The sequence below is a fragment of the Salvia hispanica genome, chromosome 3, assembly GCF_023119035.1.
Source record: "Salvia hispanica cultivar TCC Black 2014 chromosome 3, UniMelb_Shisp_WGS_1.0, whole genome shotgun sequence".
Taxonomy (NCBI): Eukaryota; Viridiplantae; Streptophyta; class Magnoliopsida; order Lamiales; family Lamiaceae; genus Salvia; species Salvia hispanica.
In genome coordinates, this window is record NC_062967.1 from 31,983,766 (window position 1) to 32,005,352 (window position 21,587).

The following is a 21,587-nucleotide window of genomic DNA, read 5'->3' on the forward strand; positions in this document are numbered from 1 at the left end:
TTTGGGTTAGTTTTGCTTTCCAATTGGCAAGAATTGAGGAAAGTGTGTAAATTCAATTCAGTCTACTAATTATTGTTTTAGTTCACCGTGCCGTAACCTTTGATATAACAGATAGTATAATTAGTAGGAACGCTTTTTCCTCGGATCTGTTGCAAGAAAGGGATAATGTGGAATTTCGTGTTGTCAATTAGTAGTATATCTTCGTATGAGAATGGTAAACCAATTCAAAAAATTCTGATACAAATATTTAGTTAGTTCAGACTTTTTTAGTAATGAACTGAGACTAAGACAATGAGAGTTCATCTAGTCAAGAAGCTTGACCTTCTTTTGTTGAAATAGGGCATTTTGATTCGACATTTCCTAAAAAATCGATTTGTTGATATCCACTATATATAGCAGCAAAAGGAACGACCGATCGAGCTCAGAATTTCTCCCCCCACTGATGAATCAGACTGCACCAATATAAATCCATTTTTCTCAGTAGTAAGAAAATGAAATGAAAAGAGATTTAGCCTCAAGGGGAAGAAGAGGTACAATAATACTCCACAGGGATGGGATTTGATCCATAATAGTAATATAGTACATTAATTATTTGGTTTGCAGAGGAATCCCACAATCAATGTCTAGAGTTGAAAAACTAGGCACCTGCAGTCAAACAAGGGTGAAAAGCAGTGCCGCAGGCAATCCATTGCCTCTTCCGGGTGCGCGGCAGCACACAGCCGGGCACCTTAAGCCACTCCCGGCTGGCTAGATCGTAAGTCACCAGTCGATTCATCTGTTTCGACCTGAGGGATAGCATAAGCAAGCCTTTGTTACCCAGACAAGTCATTCTAACGTGCTTTCCATAAAATTCCAAGCACCATATGTTTGGCATTCTGTCAACCTCCTTCCACAGCAGAGTCATCTTCTGCAGCTCCCATATATACACGCATGTCGCTGCATTCTTCGTCAGCAGCCCAACAAGCATGATCCTGCCTCCACTCTCCGCCAGTGTGTGATCACTCAGGTGAGGAGGGACAGGGATTACGTACTGTTTCCACATCCCGTTGTCGATATCATACGACAAAAGCCCGTCTGGGTCTGACCGCATGAAATACAGCGTCCCGTCAACTGAAACCGCCTGAGACCTGAAGTTGAGCGCTAGTGGAAGCTTGATACTTGGGGGCATGCTTCCTGGACGAATCCAAGAGTTCTTTGCAGAGTCGAACACTTCGAAATCCCCCTCACAACCAACCCAAAGGATCTTATACCCTGAGTTGGGGGAGCCGCCATTCAGCATCATCCCAACAGCTACACGCGACCACACCTTCACAGACCTGGCTGGCAATTCCTTGAATGATCTCGTCAGAGGGTTACACACGTAGAAGCTTCTGTGCCCGATGTCAAGGAAGCAGATGAGACCCCCAGCTGATGCCACTGGCAGAACGATTTGTTTGGTTGGCAACGCAGGCACTGTTGGATGGTGCCACTTCTTCAATGAAGGATCATACATTGCTCCCGTATTGACGTTCTCGTGGGTGATGGTATAGAACCAAGACTTTGTATGCATTACTTCAGCACATTGCTGGGAGAAGCTTTGAGAAGTAAGCAATGAATTCCACTTCTGACAAACAGAACGGAAGCGGAAAAACGCTGGTATGGGAAGTCTGGCTATAACAGCTTCAAAGAGGTCCTCTGGAAAATCTTTCCAGATATGATCTTCCATGATTTCATTTGAGCTCGCAGCGGAAGTTGCTTTTCCACGACTACGCTCCTTTCTAGCTTTCTTTGAGGGTGGAGGTTTGCCAGGTTCAAGCATTTTTAAATTTTCAGATTTACCAGCCGTCATTATTATGTTGTAAAAACTGTCTTCAAAAGAGCTACTAGATTCAAGATTCAAGAAACACCATCTGCAAAATAACAAAGGTATAATTAGATTCTAAACTTGGCTACGTAGCAAGAGACAAGTTCATACTAAAAAGCACAATCAAACTGAGGTACGAAAAAAATGCAGATGATCAATAAGGGAAGTAAAGTGGTCCAGAAAAGTGAGTCAAAAATCAATTTAATTCACATACCACAAGAGACAAGTTCATAAATACTAAAAAGCCCAATCAAATTGAGGTACGGAAAAAATGCAGATGATCTATAAGGGAAGTAAAGTGGTCTAGAAAAATGAGTCAAAAATCAATTTAATTCACATACCACAAATAGGTAATAATAGTATCAGATTCCTTACTGTCAGAAATATGTGATCTTGTTAGCAAAAATATTTGAACAAATAAATCAGTGGTAACCTAACTGGAAGAATTGGTAAAATAAGATGGAAGTTGAAAAGGAAAATCTGTCACGACAAATTCCAAATAAAAAAGAGAGAATTAACAAGATAACACAATATGTAACACAAAAGATCAAAGTTTATACTACTCCTTGTTAGCTGTGACAACAAGCATACACGCACATGAAACTTGAGCACAAATTATTGCAAAAGTGCACAGTGCACCCAATCTCAAGGTTCAAAACGCTACAATTGATAGGATAAAGTAAAATGTCACTACACATTTACAGCAGACTAGGTTCCTATGAATCCTTTGTTGACAAGCAAACAACGACTGAATTATAGGTCCCTCGTATTTTCTTACAATGTTGGCTCAGTGATTTCATGAGAAATTATGTCTATGCAGAAGAATCGCATCTTCAAACAAGCCACACTCTTTTAGAACATTGCCATAAACAATTGGATTATCACATAGAAAAATTTATTTAGCTAGAATCATGCCAACGTTTGGAAAACTAGAGTGCAATAATTGCATTATAACCAAAGCTTCAAATTCTTTGAAGGAAATGGCTTGGAACTAGAGAATCAAAAGAATCTCTGCCCAAGTATTCAAACAGATCACAATGCATACCGGTAGGTAGTAAGCAGTTCAATCGTTCAACACGCATTTGATCTTTGGTTTGAAAAGACAAGACAAAATGCCAGTTTCATGAGGTCTATGATCTGGGTATGTTGTTGTGCCTAAATTGATGGCGTGATTTTTTTTGTTTTTTGCAAGAAGCATATGGCAAATATCAAATGCGGTTACTAAGCTGCTTGAAAAGTATCCACGAGACTCCTAACTTCTAGCTTTTTCGACAAGGTGTATCATAAATAATTAAATATAGACCAGTAGGATTAGGAGAACACGAAAAATTATGCCAACTTTCTAAAAACTAATTAACTACTGCCAAAAGGTGCAAATAAACTCACTTTAAGTTAAAAAACAAGTATGCTCATGAAACTACTGTGGCATAAGAATAGGCCAAAGTACAGTTTGAAAGAGCTTTAACATAACACTGGCCCCTAAATTGCAATCTCCAACCTATTTATAGCAGATTTCATGCTCTTCCCCTTTCTCTGAATGCGTAAGCTGCCATAAATTTTCATGAATGCATCATAGAAAGAAGGTAGAAGCGGAAAAGCATATACCCTCCGTAAACACACGCGAACACATACACATAAAGATATGAAATGAAAAGGTAGAATAGAAGCGAAAAAGGGTACAATCATAATATTCATAAACCACATACTGTTTTCCATGCAATACATGTCCACCTTAAATGACCATTTTAGAAATATGAAAAGATAGCACCTAATTTAGTGTTATTAATGAATGGAATGTGGAACGCCACGGTAAATGGTGGAAATGGAAGACGCTACTAGAATATGTAAGAAATCCCATGACAAGTAATAGGATGCATGAGCTGATGAGAATCAACAATCTGAGATTTGATATTATTGCCCAATTCTAGTGACAACAAAACGACAAGGAGCCATCTCTGTTATATTCGTCAATCTACACAATTAATGACAATATCCATTGTTCGTTTATGTAATATTAATGGTATCAAAATCATTAAATGCCACCTTACTTGCGCATATGAAATATACTCCTATTACCTAAAAGATTTCATAATGCAGAAGGAGAGTTTCCAGAGCCTGAGATTTCAATTTCAATCTTCCATCAATACCATACCACAACAAATGAAGTGCAGCTGAAGGGAGAAATAGGCAAGAAAGAACACAATCGCATAGCACCAAACCACGAATTTCACTCGACGATACAGACCTAGATTGCACACACTGGTCAAACGAAACAAATACTAGCTAGCACAAACAACTACGAAGGTCACTCATGAAGTCTACAAATGAAAATTGAAAACTCAAATTTTCCATACAAGAAGACTTTCTGGAAATGGCAACAAAGCTCTTCTGAAAGTTGAAACGCCAAAAGAATAACATAAAAGGATACCAAAAACAACAATACAAGTCACGAATTTCGCCAATTCTTCTTCAAATGAATCGAATCAGAAGCAAGTGTATCCAGTGTAAAGCAAATCAAGTATTGCAACCATAGATTTCAGCTTCAAATACTCAGAACTCCACAACACACACACTGTATTAAATCAAAATTTCCACGCCAAAACAGCAGAACGAATGAATCAGAAGCTAGAGAGAGAAGCGTAAAAATGCCTTTCCACTTAAGCAAGTAAACATTTACAACACAAAAACTAGACAAGGGGCGAAAAATCCGTAACCTAATCCAAAAACAGAGACAGAAACGAAAACAAATGTTCACATCCAGAAATCAATTGGATTGGCAGCAAAATCAAAGAGGAAAAATGAGAAATAGAGAGAGACCTTAGGGGTTGAAGCTGAATGGAATGATTGGAAGGGGGAGGAGGAGAACCGTAGAGTTCCAAAATAAGCTGCCGTAACATGCCCACCCCTTCCATCATTCACTCCATAACTACTCTTCGGCTCTCTCTCTCTCTATATCTAAAGGTTGTATGTATATGCGTGTTGCGAGGGAGGGGGGATTGGTGTTGTGTTGTGTTGTGTTGTTGCTTAATTGTTTTATGGTAGCCAATGCCGTGTTTACACGTCACCACCCCATGCTTTCGATGAGTAGTATTGACCGTACGCAAACATTTCTCTCTTTTCTTTTTTCTTCACTTCCACTCGATTGCCGGTATTTTTCTTCCCTAAATTGACCCTACGATATTATTTCTTTTCCTTTTACTTTTGTAATTTCAGCGTCGTAAATAGAGTGTGGATTATTCTGAATTCGATTTGTTGGAGCTTCAATTACTTAGGCTTGATAACATGTGATACTAATGCACATTTTTTTTCTTTTCATTTTTACGTTTTACTTCATTTTTAGAACTCTAGAATTTCAACCGTGTTTGTGCATTCTCGTTTTTATTTATTCAAAACACTTATAATGATGCATTTTTTGCATCGGACAAGGGGTGTGGCGTGCCGGTTGCCATTGGAGAGGTGGTGTTGGGCTGCAAGCTGCGGGATGACCTGAATGCTTGTTTGCCGAGGTGTGTTGTTTCAGATTTTTTTATTTATTTTTTAAATGATTTTGCACTGAAACATAAAAATCAAATCTCAATTTTCTTTATAATGAATGTTAAAAAATTAAATTGAAATTTAATTTTTATATAATTTATCAAATTAATGGTGCCATTGACCTTTTTAAAATAATAAAATCAAATTGAATACATAAAAACAAAACAACTCATACTAAGGGTGCACTAAATGAGAGCGGTTCATAGATATACTCATATAAGATACATTAAGAAGCATCAACATAAATCTATAGGTATTTTTTGAGTGGCGATAATTAGCATATGAAATCATCTTATATCTCTCATTTTTTTTTAACCTGGGGTTTAAAAAAATGTGAAATTGAATCTTTAGACTTTCTTCTACAAAGATAGCATGTTTGGTGTCCCTAAATCATAATATTGGTTGCAACAAATCAGCTCTCCCTCCACTTCCAAAAACTTTTCATAATCTTGTGCATAAAATTTTGAAATTGTTTGTTTCTATCTAGCATGTGACAAAGATAAAGGAGAAGAAAAGATATATCTTTACCAATAAAAGGTAGCAAGTACTTGGTACATTGATAGTTTGGTAATAATTTCAATCAGGTAATGAACCCACATGTCATAAATATGTATGAATAGTAAATTGTAAAACTCAATTTCACCCAATAGTACAAGTAATGCTTTATTTTAGATGTTTTATGTTTAGGAGAAGTGATGTTAAACAAACAATAAAGGTCCGTTGGCTTTATACATTTGATTATGATATTCTTTTCCTACATGAACTATTATCATATGTTTATTTCGACATAATATATTATTTGCAATAAAATGAATTAGTACAACTTAGATAATGTCAAGATAGTTTAGATAGTTTTTAAGGAGGTAATTGAGGTCTTAGGTTCAAATCTCGGCAGCGGCAGTATATTAGTTTCGTCTATTGTGAATTTGTGATGGCTCCTTGTGTGCATCAGGTATAAGACTAGACATGCCCACGGTTCGTATACCGGCGGTTCCGGTTTAGAACCGAACCGTGAGGCTATTTGACGGTTCCGGTTCCGAACCGCCGATTTTTCGGTGACTTTTTACGGTTCTGAATCGTCGGTTTCCGACGGTTTTTTGCGGTTCCGGCTCGATTTCACGGTTTCCCAACAGTTTTTCACGATTCCGGTTTGGAACCGTCCGGAACCGGCGGTTCCGGCACGGTTTCGGTTCGTAAAATTTGGAACCGGAACTGGCCCGCGGTTCAAAATATGGCGGTTCTGGTTCAAGAAAAAAGTCACGGTTCCGGTTCCGAACCAGAACCGGCGGTTACGGTTCCGCGATTAACCACCAGAACCGAAAACCTTGGGCATCTCTATATGAGACTGCTTTATTGAGAAACAGTCTGATATTTACTCTTCACTACTGTATTAGATCAGCGTGTGAGGATCTAAAGGCGGGGATTCACATTCTTCAGTACAATTACAACATATATAATTAAATGCAATCCCAAAACCACATATTATTGACTATAGTCATTTTTAACTCTAGAAAAAGTATTTCACAGCTGCTGAATTTATCCTCTCTTTTAACAAAAAATTTAGTGTATTAAATCGAAGGGTATATGAGTAATTAGGGAAGTAAGAATTTGTCCAAGGAAGATCAACGGCTACCAATTCACTAAGCATATAATCTGACGGCTTAAATTGCATACCGCTACCTCCTTTTCATTTTATTTTTTCGAGTATTTTTTGTTTTTATTTGTTTTCAACTTTTATACTTTAGTGCAATCATTGTGATTATGAAAACTGGGAAATAAAGATATTGGTGAGTTTTGTCAATGGGTAGAATTTCAAAGTTCGATTATACATATTCAAACAAATAAAATGACACTAAATTAATATAACTTCTTTACCCCCTAAATTAGAGTACCCATGTTATCAGAAACTTAAAATAGGCTGGAATGTGAAATTTTTAACTAAATTTACTCTAATATTATTGTGATACATATACATAATACTTACATACATTATCTAAGTGTAATCATTATAGTTCATATTTAATTTAATTTAGCATTTTTGCTGCAAGAAATGTGATTATTTTTGTAGAAAGTAAGGTAGAGCAATGAATCCCCATGAAGAAATAATAAATTATTTTATTTGAATGATTCATCATGAATTTCGGCATTTTACACATAAAGCAATGTCGTTGCAAAGGTTAGTTCCATCATTTGCTTGGGTGTAAAGAATTTCCCATCAAACCCCAATATGGATGGAGGGTGACTGAGGTGGCATTTAAGTTACTAAGTTTTATTACTATAATTTTTTATGGATTTTCTTTGTCAATTTTTCTTAGGTAGCAAAAGAGAGATGTATCATGTATCACATAGAGTTATTAGGTTTATCTATAAATATGCAATTACATTTGCTTACATTATTATAAAGATAAATTATTACTAAATTTTTATCCATATTCTATCTTTTTTCCCATTCTTCCTATGTTTCGAAAATCGCTATCACCTCCTTCCTTGGACACCGCCTCACTGTCCACCTTTGTCGGTCCTCTCATGGTCGTCGGTTCGGTTTAATGCATCGTTTTTCATTTTATTCATATAAATCCAGATTACATTATTTTAATTAAACTGTCTATTTATATTTAGATATACAATCAATTACACATATAGGGAGTTTTGGGTCAATCACCTTATCATTGGCGCGCAATATTCAATTCTTCATCTGTAATCCATAACCGACGGCAAGTGTCGCAACGCTTCTACCTTCTGAAGTTGGGATAACTTTTTCACTATATTTGATCCAATGATTTCATTAGACCCGCCATTATATGTAACTAGATCTTATATATGTTTCGTGTTCTAAAATCAATGTTGTAACCTCTTAAATATCTGAATTGTTTTTCTTTAATATTTTAATACATTTTTATGGATACCAAAGTTATTGGTTGAAGGTTTTGCGTTAGCTAAAAGTTTCGAGGAATCTCACAAATGTGAGTAGTAGTAGTATTTTGATTTGGTAAAGTACCAAACATATTATATGTATATGAATAATACTATAATAATAATGAGTATAAAAACAAGCAAGAAAATGTCTCAATCTAATGATGATCCATTACACGCTTTCTATATGTAGAGATGATAACACGCCTATAATGTACAATTATAATCAATTATGAAATTGGTTAAATTGTTAGTATTCCTTAAAATGATTATACAACTACGCACTAGTTTAACTTGCGTTATTATTCTTGTACTGTTTGTTCCTTTGGGAAAAAGAAAAAGAGAAAATGAAAAAGATGTGTTGTACCACATTCAAATGATCAAGCGCTATATTCCAAGGAAATTTATTTATTGTAAAATTACTATTTTAAATGTACTTTGATATACTATCATTTATACTATTATTATGTGATACATAATAAAAATAAGACAACAAATAATAAGTTTATTTGTACTGTTAATTTCAGAGAATAGAAGACTTCAAGAAACTCGAACAAAGGTCAATATGTTTAATAAGAAGACATGACTCATCAGAATAAAGGTGGATTTTTGAATTTCTAAGTTGGGATATTGAGAAGAACGACTTTTATAATGTCTTGGTATTTGGCTCAAGGGTCGTGTCCACATAAGCTGCAAAGAGGTAAGTTAAGTTGATCTTTTCTGTTGGTCTTTTATGTGACTCTGTTGGTAGAGATTTGGAGTAGGAATCTTTTCTTTTTGATCTTGTCTCGCTCGTTATTTCACTGACCTAGCTTATAGATCGAGTCGTGGGCTTTGTCCTCGTTTTGTCTAAAAATTATATTATCGATTTCATGGAAATAATTGTATCCGATTGGAAACTAAGTTTTTACTTTGTTTGACTGGTCTCTCTCTCTTTAAAAAGTTTTCAAGTAGTAGGATTTTCGCAAATTGTTTTTATTTGCTTTCACCTTTTTTAAATTTCAAAATGTGTTGGGGTGATTATGTGTATGCAATGATTATGTGTGGAGAGAAGTGCTAAAGATGAAAGAGAGGCGAATAGCTAGGTTAATACAATGATGATGATGATTTTATTTATTTTGTTTATTTCTTCCCATATCTAAAGAGTGCTGTGAAACAGCAATATCATGGTTGTATACACCATGTTCTTTTTTATATTTTTTTAGATCTTAATTAAATAGTAAAATTTTAAATTTTAGATTTTAAACATTGATTGCAATTATTAATTTATGTATATTTTCTAAAATAAAGAGTGCTGTGAAACAGCAATATCATGGTTGTATACACCATGTTCTTTTTTATATTTTTTTAGATCTTAATTAAATAGTAAAATTTTAAATTTTAGATTTTAAACATTGATTGCAATTATTAATTTATGTATATTTTCTAAAATAAGCGGATTTAATTATATTGATTTAAAGAAATCTAAAATGGGTTTTTTGAAATACTAAAGAAAAAGGGTTGTGGGTGGGTAATCATGTCACACAATTTCATCTCATCTTTGTGGGGGCCTAAATCAAAATGCATCATATCTCATAATTATTGTGATAATCACTCAACATTAACATATTTGGCCTTAAATTTTAAGCTATGGTAATCATTCTTTTACGTGTGCAATTAGTTTGCTGATTTGAATGTTGAATTCAACAACCACTTTTTACAATTGTTTGATCTTTTTATCTTGATTTGAGGCAAGGATTTGCTTTTCTTGTCTAGTAGGTGGAGAGTCTTTTCATGACAAACTTCCAAATAAAGTGGTCTTTCAAATTTAGGGAAAAAAAGGTTTTTGATGACTTTGAATATTTCCTATGATATATTTGACGTGCTATAATATTTGGCAATTTCTATATAACTAAAATCTTATGATTAACCTAACCTTTTTTTTTTATATAAAAACTCGGTTTTCTTCTCTCAATGTGATTTTGTTATTAGTGTTCTAATAAATGATGGATTTATGTGGAGTTGGAGCCTCAGCGATTTTACCACCAGTTCATGAGGGCCATTAATGACGAATCTAAGATTTTTTTAAACTTGGGATTGTAAAAATAATCAGATAACACACCGAAATACTCCATCTGTCTCCATAGGAGTGTGTTTTTTTTGTTGAGTATATGAGTTTTAATATACAATTAATAAAATATAAGAGAAATAAAAATATAAAGTAATTAAAGTATTATTATCATCTCATTAGAGAGAAAATAGTTTCAAAAATTAAAAAATAACAATGCATATTCTCATAGGACGGAGGGAGTATATAAAAACAATAGATTTTACTTGAAACTGGGTTAGTTTTCGTTCTTCATCCACTCCATTGCCAACAACGTCAACTGCACTGCCTATATCTTTGAATATAGACGACGATATTTTTCAGTGTGTCATTCCCGAATTATGTTTCTTGAATCTGTAATTCCCACTAAGTAGGTGGAAAGCGAATCGAAATTATTTTCCCATTTCATTTGTTATCAAATTAATTGGGCCAACTAAGTTTTTGGTAGAGGAGAAAATAATACAAATTCCGGCTTATTATGATTAAGTTTGAAGTATCAAACGGGCCAGCCCAAATTCAGAATATTTCACTGAAAAGCCCAAAGTTTGAATGAAAACGGCCCAATGAAAGTGCCCTCGTTTTGATTTATAATTATTAGGCTTGACTTTTAGATATGAAATAATTACTAGTACTATAATATAAGAGGATAATCAAAGAAACAAAAGTTTGAGTAGTGATTTTCTATACGAAATTAATCTACTTTTGTTGACAATCAGTAAGCATGAATTGCTTCACAAGATTTTGATGTATGCTTCGAAAAGAATAAAGGTCAAATGTGATTCTTAACATATGACCGTTTTATCAATTTGGTCTTTAACATTATCATTTTGATTATTTGGTCTCTTTTAAATAAACTCGGACCTGAATCGGTCCTCACTTAACAGAACCGTCAAAAAATAGACGGTGATTGCAATTTGACTATATTAAATTACTAATGGTAATTAATTATACTTAATTATAATTCTTAATTCCTATTAAATTACAAATTATTCATTTTCATTTTGCAACTGATACTATCCTTTTTCCAATTTTGTTAATAGGAAAAGAATTATAATTAGGTATAATTAATTACCATTAGTAATTTAACGTAGTCAAATTGCGGTCATCGTCTTTTTTTTTACGGTTCTGTTAAGTGAGGACCGATTCGGATCTGAGTTTATTTGTGAGGGACCAAATAATCAAAAAGATAATGTTAAGGACCAAATTGATAAAACGACAATATGTTAGGGACTACATCTGCCCTTTACTCCTTAAAAAATAATGAAAATCCAAGTTTTTCATTTAAATGTGAACTTGACTATTCGAATTTTATTTTCTGAATTATTTACTAGATACACACAAATACAATAGTAATAATGTCTGTATGACTATATTTAAGAACCCTATATAAGAAATAGTCGCAAGGTAGCATTTTAACTTTATGTAATTGGAATAAAGTTTGGCTCTTAAGTTGTGGTCCCTAGCTAATGTTTACGATTATATAGGTGAGGTGTCGATCCCCAATTCCTTCAATTCTGAAAATTAGCATATTAGACATCTTTTTTTTAATAAAAAAGAACCAAACCGAATTTATGAAAATTTGATTTGAACTATAGTTATCTAACACTAATATTTTAATCAAATTCAAATCGAATAGAATAATAACAAAATTAAAAATTTTAAAATGACAACCATAGTACTATTATTATTTCGGTTTGAGTTGGTGTAATTATTTGAATTTTGAATTATTTGTCTACTCCTATTTGAATATAGCACGTATTTTCTTTTTTATGCCCTTAGAAAGGCTCAAAACCATAAAAGGCGAGCAGAGGTCCAACGTACAAAGGAAATTCAAAAGGCTAACAAAAACAGCGGATTAACAACTAACAAAAGAAGGCCTACAACCAAAGCAACCAAGCAACAACACCCCAAGACGCAGCCAAAGAGAGAAGAAGAGATAGAAAAGTCAAACCTCGAGTTTCAGGGTTTAGGGTTGGGGTACTTTTAATCTCTGTTCCAACCTCTGATATTTCTTCTCGAAGTCCACGAGTGAAAGTGCAAAATTAACATTTTCTTCTCGAAGTCCCAATTTGGTTCAAAACCTTCAAATATCATTTTATTCCGAATAAACTAAAATCGACCATCATATCATGTAAAACAAAGAGATCCACAACTTTCTGTCAAACTTGCGAAAGGAGTGCCCAACCAAGATAGCAAGCATGCTATTAGCTCTTTGGGTAAGTAAAAGAATATATTACACCTGTTGCGACAATAGCACAAGAGGCTACTAGATACTCTGCATCAGTATCGTCATTGTCTAAGTTCCGAGCAACCTGCAACACAAAATTAGATTATGTTCTTATATTTGTATTTTGTTTGTAGTAGTAAATTAATGAATTTTTAAAATAGTATAGACTATGGTGTGTGATCAAATACTAACTAAGTTACAGTAATAACTAATAACTAATATCAATTATGCCTGTTAAAAATATCAACAAGAAGATATACATTTATCAATCTTTTTGTATTAATAAACTTATGTCTTTTCTGTTGATATTTAAATTTACATGTTATATTAATATAATTATGTCTTTGTGTTATATTAATATAATTATGTCTTTATATTAATAATTTTAATACACATAATTGAAAATTATTAGTTATTACTTTAAATTAGTTAGTACAGAACCTATAGACTATAGTATATGATCAACATCTCACATGTAAAAACACAAAAGCAAGACAATGTTTTAATATACATATATTAAAATAAATGAATAGTTACAAAGTTAAAAATGACCTATGCTTTCTTAAAGTTTATTTAGACAATGATGTACGCTAGATTAGTTGAGTTCTATTAATTGCGGCGGTCCCAAATACCAATAAGTTAAAATATGTATTAGATGATAGATCAGTGGCAATTTATGTTCAATTAATTTATATCAAATTAATATCACGATTTTATCTGTCTTTTATTTTTGAAATTTTGTCTCACACAAATCACGTTTAATTACACGGCAGAGCAGATTTGACGATCTACATCGCAGGACACATTTTTGTCCAGATAGAAACAATTAGTTTATATAAAACATATTCATACTAAAAAAACAAATTTAAGACAAAAAGTAAGATGAAAAATAAATTGAATGCATAAAGGAAATGTTACGTCCACAAATTTTCTGTCTTGTGTGAATTATTCCATGTCAACTTCACACACCATTGTCAACATACCACTTGTGAACCCCATTTCACCACAAGATATTTCACAAGTGAATTGGCGGATTCATAACATAATTATAATACGAATTTATTAGGTATAAGTGATTAGCAGGATAGAATAAAAGGGAGAATGTTTTCTTAATAATAGCCAATAGGTAAAATTATAATTCCACTATATTAAAAAAGAACTCAAAACAACATTGTTCGATGTCTTTTACTTCAAACAAAAGAAAATCGGTAGATTGTGAGGTTTATTTCGTTTCGACTTTCCCAAGGGAGAATTAGATAAAGGGCAAGCACACCCTCTTGCCCCATAAATGTGCACCTGGGTCGATCTCAATTTTGCCCAAGTTTGATCAATTTCTAGTCATTTCCATAATTTTCAATAATGATCGATTATGTCACAACTTTGATATTTTTCGCAATTGCCAATAATATAGGATATAAAGAAATTATGTATAATGGCAACGGAAAATACTATGTGGACAAAATATTCGATTACTTTTACGTGAGTAGAGATTTTTTGTTTTACACATGTGCACACCCCATCGATAAATTCAGATCCATAGTAGAATTTTTCATCACGAGATGATTTTAAAAAATGTCAAAATTGTACTATAATTACTCATTTTAAAACTTGATCTAACTTCTATCATTTTTCAAACTATTTGTCCTAAGAAGTGACTGCATCTAAATTGTTATGTAGTGTAATTAATTTAATTTTTCTATTAAGATGTTGACATTGCATCTCACATTTGGATAGACTTCTTTTTGCCGTGCGAAATTAGATAATTTGGGTAAAATGTGAAAAGGCACAAATTTAATTTTCCAAATTAAACTCATAAAATTAGAATTTTAGTTTTCCTTTGTTGTCGTTTACGACTCCATCAATTTCACAAAATTTTTCTTAATGCAATTATTTCTTTTTTGAGAAATTCATTCACACATCAATTATTTCTTTCTTTTGGCTTTATTCTATCCAAAAATCTATCGGAAAAAAGAAAGATGATAAAGTGCAAATATTTGCATAAAACGTGATAAATGATTAATATTACTACTTACGTCAACCAAAATTTGTCCCACTTTGACTCGACACGAATTTTAAGAAATGTAATGAAAAGTGAATTGAAAAAGTTAGTGGATTGTAGGTCTTACTTGTATTATATTACTTTATCCATCCCGCTTTAGCAGTCTCATTGGCTTTTCTGCTCTCTTTTTGTAAAAATGATAAAAAACAATTAAATTGGAGAAACGGTAAAGTAAGAGAGACAAAAATATAGATAAGACTATTCGTTATATTATTCTCTATTTTAATTTACCATTTCTTATTTTTAACTATTTTTTTTATCATTTTTATAAAAAGAGGACAGAAAAATCAATGAGACTTTTAAAGTGGGACGGAGGAAGTAGTTTTATAATAAAATGTGAGTAAGAATGAGTTAGTGGAAGATGAGTCAAATGGAAAGGAATTGATTCATCAACAAAACAGCAGAAACAAGAATCGTACATTCCGGTAGTGGAAGAGTTGAGCAGCCTCCCCAACCGTCCGATCTCCCACCGGTAATCACATCAATGGGACCCACCTCCTCTGCATAAAATAGCTCACACCATTGTTATTGCCAGTTTGCCCCCATCCCCTCTTATTTCTCACTTTCTCCTTATGGTAACATAAAATTCACCCCCCTTTCTCAACTGGGTAAGCTGCACTTCTTTTTCTTTTCAACAAAATTGTGTTGCTTTTCATGTCCTTGCTTCTGTCTAACTAATTAACTAATGATTGCTTTCTTGAGTAATTGATTGCTTTCTGTTTTTGGGGGAAACAATTGGGTGAATTTGTCTGCAGTTTGGGGGTTATTAGTGAAGACTTTCCTCATCAAAGATGGAGTCTTGATTTTGATGGTGGGAGGGATTGATTATATGCATATTTTTGGATTTTGTTTTGTTTTATTTGGTGGAGAAGAGAGGCCAAAAGCAACATATTTAGGTCTGTTTCTTTTCTGTCTCAAGGCAGTAAGACCATTTATCTTCTCTTTAATGGTTATGTATAAGAGGCATGGTTGTCAATCTTGGTGGGTGCCCATTGCTAGTAAATAGTAACTGTAAAAAGGTGGAGTCTTTATTGCTATAAAAAAGGATGGTGATTGATTGGGATTGCAGGCAGTTCAACAGTGAAATTCTGTTTTTTTTCCACTCATCTGAGTAAAGGGGCTAAAAAAAGAATGTATATTACCTACCACTTTCTTCTTTTTTTCTCTAGCAAGTTCTATTCATTTTCATCCATTGTTGGAGAGTTTTCTGCCTTGGGTTGGTTTTTGTGGTAGGAAATTTTGAACAAAGATTAATTAGGTTTCTTATTCATAGCAGTATGTTTGAATGAACCTATTTGTCTTTGCTTGTGTTATGTTCTATTTGCAAAGAGTATGTTTCTTATTTGTAGCTGTTTGATTGGATTTCTTTGTCTTTGGTTGTATTTTGTCTTGTTAATTTGAGGGCTGAGTACATGGGCTGTTGGTGATGTTGAATGCTTTATATGATGCTTGTTAGTTATCACGGAGCGTAATGATTTTTCATAGTTTTGCTTATCCTTGAAACAAGGAATTGTAGCTTTTCCATGGGGTGATTACTTACGTTGTGATGTCTTCATGGTAATTGTGATAACTGATAAAGTGTTGTTATGGATATCTTATTAGTTGTCATTCGATCCTTCTGAAGTAGTTTCGCTTATTATGTTGCTTGTTACGCGCAGTTTCTTCATCTATAATTGTATGATACATCGTTCTTGCTTGGTTAGTTGATTGAGAAACTCCACCTAATGAGCCACTGTTTGGAGATGGATTGGAATACTAAGTGGGATTGGGAAAGCTATGACGCGTTGGGTTCAAAAAAGCTGCAACTAGTAGATTGGACTGTTATTGATGATCGGGAAATTGATGCCGGATCCTTCAATCTAATGGCCGGGTGTGGGAACAGTGGAGCCTCTGGCTCGGAAGGCGGTCGTGTTTCTTCAGCAAAGAGCTCAATATCAGTTTCTGATTCCTCAGCAAAGAACCTCATGGCTAATGAAGATTTTTCCGGAAATTTTAAAATTACGGAATCAGAAGGAACTCCGGAAGCTTCCATTGGCTCGGTAGAGCCACTGATCAGCCTCAAGCTTGGAAAGAGAACATACTTTGAGAACAGCGGGGCTGGAAGCCATGTCAAGAGTGCATCAGGCGCTTCATTGAAGAAAACTAAATCGGCAGGTGGAAATCTCCCAATGCCTCGCTGTGTGGTCGAGGGCTGCAATGTTGACCTTACAACGGCCAAAGATTATCACCGGAAGCATAGAGTTTGCAACATCCACTCCAAAGCCCCAAAGGTCGTCATTGATGGCCTTGAACGCCGGTTTTGCCAGCAGTGTAGCAGGTAGACACAGATATAAAATTGTATCACATCATTTACATGTTTTCCGAGTTTTAATGCTATTCTCTCTGTTTGAAGGTTCCATAGCCCGTCTGAATTTGATGAAAAGAAGCGCAGCTGTAGAAGACGACTTTCTGATCATAATGCACGACGCAGGAAGCCACAGCAGGACGTCATCCAGTATGCTACAAGGCTCCCGTCACCATTCTATGGTATACTTATCCATTTGAGCCCTTTACAGTTTCTGTTTGAAATATTATAAACACGAGATGTTTGCTTTCCAACTCTTAAATATTAACGTAAATGCCCGTTGTTGAATGAGAACACGTGCACAATAATTTGGCATAAGTAATCAATCTAAGCAACTATATGGACACTGACATTAAATATGATCATATCTGGCTAATTGGTGTTGGAAATTTCTCGGTATGTAAATAAATGCATTGACAGCTTATCATACGTGAAAATTGCTCGGTGTGCATTTAGGGATAAGCCGCAAACTGGAAAGAGTAGTGTGATAGGAGGGAGTTGAAAAATGCTGACTTCCTGTGCTGAAGATTTATTCCGAGTTCGGTAGTATTAGCCTAATTTTCATATGTTGTGTGCAGGAGGAAGGCAGCAAATGAGTTTTCTGTTGAGCAACGGTCCACCAGTGCACGCTAAGTTCACGCTGACAAAAGAATATCATCCTTCGAAGTCTAGTGGAGGCGGGGCTAGCAGCGAGAAAATGCATATTCCGGGAGCTAAACATCCACATTTCGTTAACACTCCAGCCAAAGGATTTCCGGCATCAAAGATCTCTGTGGCTGATGTTTCAAATCCAGGTCTGTCTTCATACAACTCAAATCCTCATTTGCAGTATAGCTTGGAAAAAAATTTCTTCATGCTTTAAGACACTGAGGCGTCGTTCTGTTGCTTTGACAATATTATAGCGATATACTACAATATAAGATAAGTAAAGATTGAATCCCGGCAAAAAAAAGTACTCCCTCCATCCCGGAATAGAAGTCCTATTTAGTTATGGAACGATTTTTAAGAAATGTAAGGAAAAATGAGTTGAATAAGTTAGTGGAATATGGGTCCCACTTATATCTATTATTTTATAACAAAATGTGAGTGGAATAAGTTGGTAGAATGTGGGGCCTACCGCCTACTTACCATTTATGGTAAAAGTGAAATAGGACTCTTATTGTGAGACGGACCAAAATCGCAAAACAGGACTCTTATTGTGGGACGGAGGGAGTAATTATTTGGTTGGAATGATAGATTGTCATGTGATTATCCGTCGGAGATTATGTTGTGAGTTTCAATCTCACGAAACGAACATGAAATCGATACAATCTTGATTGGTCAGTTATGTTTGTTCTTGCAATATGTAGGTTCGAAGGTATCCCCATATTCTTCCCACTTAGATGCAGCGCCCGAGTATCCTCGTGCTCTCTCTCTTCTGTCAAACAATTCGTGGGGGCCGGAATCCATGGCTTGGAATCTGATTCATGAAAATGAAGCCCGCGCAACTCAGCCTATAATGCATGGAATCCCCGAAGGCACGCCCCTGTCGTCTTCATCCTCTTCGGAGTTCTGGCTGCATCCGCCCTGCGCGCATCAGCATTGGCCGGCCGACGCTAGCTTCCAGCTGTTCGTAACACCATGCGAGGAGACAGACTTGTATTCCAACATATTGAACTGACTACCATTCAACAACAATGTTCTAACTTGCTCTTTTGCTTTGTTGCTTTTTGAACTTTTGTTGCACAAGGATCCATGTTATGAAACTTCTAGATTTGTTGATGAGCGTTGTGTGAATATTTGTGTGTGTTTTCTCATTATGTCTTCAGCAATTACATAATATAATCATCGTAATATAAAACAATGCTAAATTTATCCAGAAGTTAAAGCAAAAATTATGATTTAAATGACAAATTTTATTAAAATTTTAATTGTATGACACAATTAAGAAATGTACAAATGTTGTGATTTAGTTAGATATTTTTTCGTAATAGCAATGGTTGTTGGATAACTCAAGATAATATGGATGCATACAAAACATATCTTGGAATCGACAAGAAAACCAAAAACAATTAAAGAAACACACACCGGAGTATGAAATGATGGTCACATAAATTGGGTGCCGCCTATCCAAGTACATAGACAATAATTTTTTTTAAATATCACAAATTTCAATCTATCTTAGTACATATGTCGAATATAATACGCACTTAGTGAATCAAAATGGAGTGTAACTCATAGTCCAACATCACAAAATGCAAGCAAAGTATGGTTTTTACATTACAAATTGGCATTCAAATCACAGTTTAAGAAGGCATCAACCCCAAGAGGAAGATCGCCATAGCCACACATCCTGCAACTTGAGGTTTATGCCAATCCCCATTACTGGTTGCCCCCGAGGTTGATGGCGTCCCAGGTGTCACCACCGGGGCCGTGGTTGCCGAGATGTTGGTGAAGATGGCAGCCTCAGTTGAGTTTGGAGGCAGGTTTAGAAGCTCTTTCCATCGCAAATATAAAAAAATTTAATAATTCTACATAATCATATGACAACAATTTGAATATATAGAATAATGTATTAATAAAATGAATGAATTTGGCAAAAAGAATCCAATGCACATATAAATACCATTAATTAAAAAATTGAGTAATTTTTCGGTGAATTTCTAAACTTTTATAAAATCCCAAGTTTGCATACCAGCTTTAAAATTTACTACTTATCTTTAAATTATCAAACTATTGATGTATTCTGATTTTGTAATGAATAATTGTTTCAGTACTACTTACTTAGTGGTACTTTATGACGTCAACCGAAACGAAATCACGTTTAGGCAACAAAGCAACATTGAATTATGATATTTATTAAGCCAATATTTGCATGTAAATTCCTAAACTCTTTGTAAATTCTTATGTTTATGTTTTCAATAATATTATACACTTATTATAACAACAAATTAATCCAATACACCTTATTGTATCATCAAAACTAATCCCATAATTACTAATCAATTAAGTCAGTCGAACTAGTAAAAGGTTTGTCCATTGACTAAAAAAGTATTATATTTCAACATAACAAATCATAAACATATTGTTTATTACTAATTACTTAAGTTACTCAAACTACCATTATATCATTTGGAATATTTTCAATTTAAAGTCATTACAAATAGTGGGTTATGACTCATGTCACACATCTATCTGCTTCCAATATCTAAGTGCATGTTTTTGTACATCCCTCCATTCTCTTTAGCAATTTTCTTAAATCTATTGCATCGGTACATGAACTTTTTTCTCAAAAAGAAAAAATAGCAAAAATTGGTGGATGCACCATCATCAATATCCAACCCACATTAGTTACATTGCAGAAAAAATATTGATATTTATATTTTCTTACAAACAAATATATATACTAAAAATTAATAAATGTAGTCATTTTTTATTTTTGCAGTAGTTTTTTCTGCCAAACTATTTTGTCTTTCCCCTAAATTACTTATGCAGCCATTTTTTCTTTTCTAGTAATTAAGTACGTATATAATTTCAGCCTCAACCCATCCTCCAAATCCCAATATTTTGGTCTTACGAAGATTCTCTTGGTAAAAGACTGAATAGAATTTTTAACAATTTTCAAGTACAATTTTTTTTTAGAAAAGAGAGGTTGGGTTCGCATGTTTAATATATGGAGTAAAATGTATTACTAATTGATTTTAAGGTGAAATCTAACACAAGATCTAGATTTAGATATTAAATATAGAAAGTAAAATCAACTTAAATATTTAACGCATTATTCCTAGTACTACTCCCTCCGTTCCATAGTAATAGAGACATCTCATTTTGCGCACTCGTTTTGAAAAAATAATTATAAATAGTTAAAGTGGATAAAAAGTAAAGTAAGAGAAAGAATAATGTAGAGAAGAGTCTTATCTATAACATTCTCTCTATTACTTTACTTTTTCTCCAATTTAACTATTTATAATTATATTTTCAAAACGAGTGTGCAAAATAAAATGCATCTATTAGTATGGAACGAAGGGAGTAGTATTTATAATTAATTAATTTGAAGATGAAATCTAACAAAAAATTGAAGTATTACATAGACTTGAATAAATGAGATTGTTACGAAATCCGAGTAATAAAAAAAAGGAGAAATCTTACTAGGGCATTCAGAAATGGTAGCATTAGCCAAATTACAAGCCGCGGGCAGCTGCAGGAGGCGCGCCTCCTGCACGCCCAAGCTCTTTATAGCGGCATTGGATCCGTTGTGCACCTGCTGAATAAAAAGGCAGAGGCACTCCGGATCCTCCTCCTTCAGCTCAGTGGCCGAGGCGCAGCAGTCCTTGCCCGGGGCCTGCGCCTTGGCCGTCACGAACGACAGGCACGGCGTCACCTTCTGGAACTCGGACGTGCACTTCTCGGCGATCGTCTCGGCCGTGATCCCCACGACCGCGAGCCAGCAGAGGACCGCGGCCGCGAACCGAGCGCTCGTGTTGTTACCCATTTGTGACTTTTTGCTTTGGAGCGTTGGGAGTGTATATTGATTGGGGGAAAAGGGGAGGTGGTTGGGAGCGGTTGAGGGATGCATCCGCCATTAATGAGCTCTAAGGAATT

The 21,587-nt window shown here is 34.4% G+C and overlaps 3 protein-coding genes across 9 annotated transcripts; 1 reads left to right on the forward strand and 2 right to left on the reverse strand.

Moving 5' to 3' along the window:
* Positions 1 to 484: 484 nt before the first annotated feature.
* LOC125211630 (F-box only protein 6) lies at positions 485 to 4,840 on the reverse strand. Of its 3 annotated transcripts, XM_048111510.1 has the most exons (3): positions 4,661 to 4,840; positions 884 to 1,889; positions 485 to 785 (listed from the first exon to the last, which is right to left on the reverse strand). In XM_048111510.1, exons 1-3 carry the CDS (start codon positions 4,756 to 4,758, stop codon positions 729 to 731), a joined length of 1,161 nt encoding a protein of 386 aa, XP_047967467.1. In that variant the 5' UTR covers positions 4,759 to 4,840; the 3' UTR covers positions 485 to 728. The 3 variants fall into 3 exon arrangements, with proteins under 3 accessions (XP_047967467.1, XP_047967465.1, XP_047967466.1); XM_048111508.1 differs by having other exon boundaries at positions 485 to 1,889; positions 4,661 to 4,838; XM_048111509.1 differs by lacking the exon at positions 4,661 to 4,840 and adding an exon at positions 3,920 to 3,948 and having other exon boundaries at positions 485 to 1,889.
* A 10,195-nt stretch (positions 4,841 to 15,035) lies between these two features.
* LOC125211106 (squamosa promoter-binding-like protein 3) lies at positions 15,036 to 18,767 on the forward strand. Of its 5 annotated transcripts, none has more exons than XM_048110800.1 (5): positions 15,036 to 15,270; positions 16,321 to 16,979; positions 17,055 to 17,188; positions 17,585 to 17,800; positions 18,356 to 18,767. In XM_048110800.1, the coding sequence occupies exons 2-5, from the start codon at positions 16,387 to 16,389 to the stop codon at positions 18,664 to 18,666; spliced, it is 1,254 nt and encodes a 417-aa protein (XP_047966757.1). In that variant the 5' UTR covers positions 15,036 to 15,270; positions 16,321 to 16,386; the 3' UTR covers positions 18,667 to 18,767. The 5 variants fall into 5 exon arrangements, with proteins under 5 accessions (XP_047966757.1, XP_047966760.1, XP_047966759.1 ...); XM_048110803.1 differs by having other exon boundaries at positions 15,037 to 15,134; XM_048110802.1 differs by having other exon boundaries at positions 15,043 to 15,270; positions 16,366 to 16,979.
* Positions 18,768 to 19,078: 311 nt separating this feature from the next.
* On the reverse strand, positions 19,079 to 21,542 carry LOC125216961 (non-specific lipid transfer protein GPI-anchored 1-like). The gene is made up of 2 exons (XM_048118752.1): positions 21,135 to 21,542; positions 19,079 to 19,482 (listed from the first exon to the last, which is right to left on the reverse strand). Exons 1-2 carry the CDS (start codon positions 21,475 to 21,477, stop codon positions 19,292 to 19,294), a joined length of 534 nt encoding a protein of 177 aa, XP_047974709.1. The 5' UTR covers positions 21,478 to 21,542; the 3' UTR covers positions 19,079 to 19,291.
* Positions 21,543 to 21,587: the final 45 nt, after the last annotated feature.

Coding starts and splice junctions, on each gene's coding strand:
- LOC125211630 (XM_048111508.1), bottom strand. CDS start 4,758: ATGATGGAAGGGGTGGGCATGTTACGGCAGCTTATTTTGGAACTCTAC. Junction 1,890..4,660: donor ATTCAGCTTCAACCCCTAAG/GTCTCTCTCTAT, acceptor GTTATTTTGCAG/ATGGTGTTTCTTGAATCTTG.
- LOC125211106 (XM_048110800.1), top strand. CDS start 16,387: ATGAGCCACTGTTTGGAGATGGATTGGAATACTAAGTGGGATTGGGAA. Junction 16,980..17,054: donor TTTTGCCAGCAGTGTAGCAG/GTAGACACAGAT, acceptor CTCTGTTTGAAG/GTTCCATAGCCCGTCTGAAT. Junction 17,189..17,584: donor GCTCCCGTCACCATTCTATG/GTATACTTATCC, acceptor TGTTGTGTGCAG/GAGGAAGGCAGCAAATGAGT.
- LOC125216961 (XM_048118752.1), bottom strand. CDS start 21,477: ATGGGTAACAACACGAGCGCTCGGTTCGCGGCCGCGGTCCTCTGCTGG. Junction 19,483..21,134: donor TACCATTTCTGAATGCCCTA/GTAAGATTTCTC, acceptor TGCGATGGAAAG/AGCTTCTAAACCTGCCTCCA.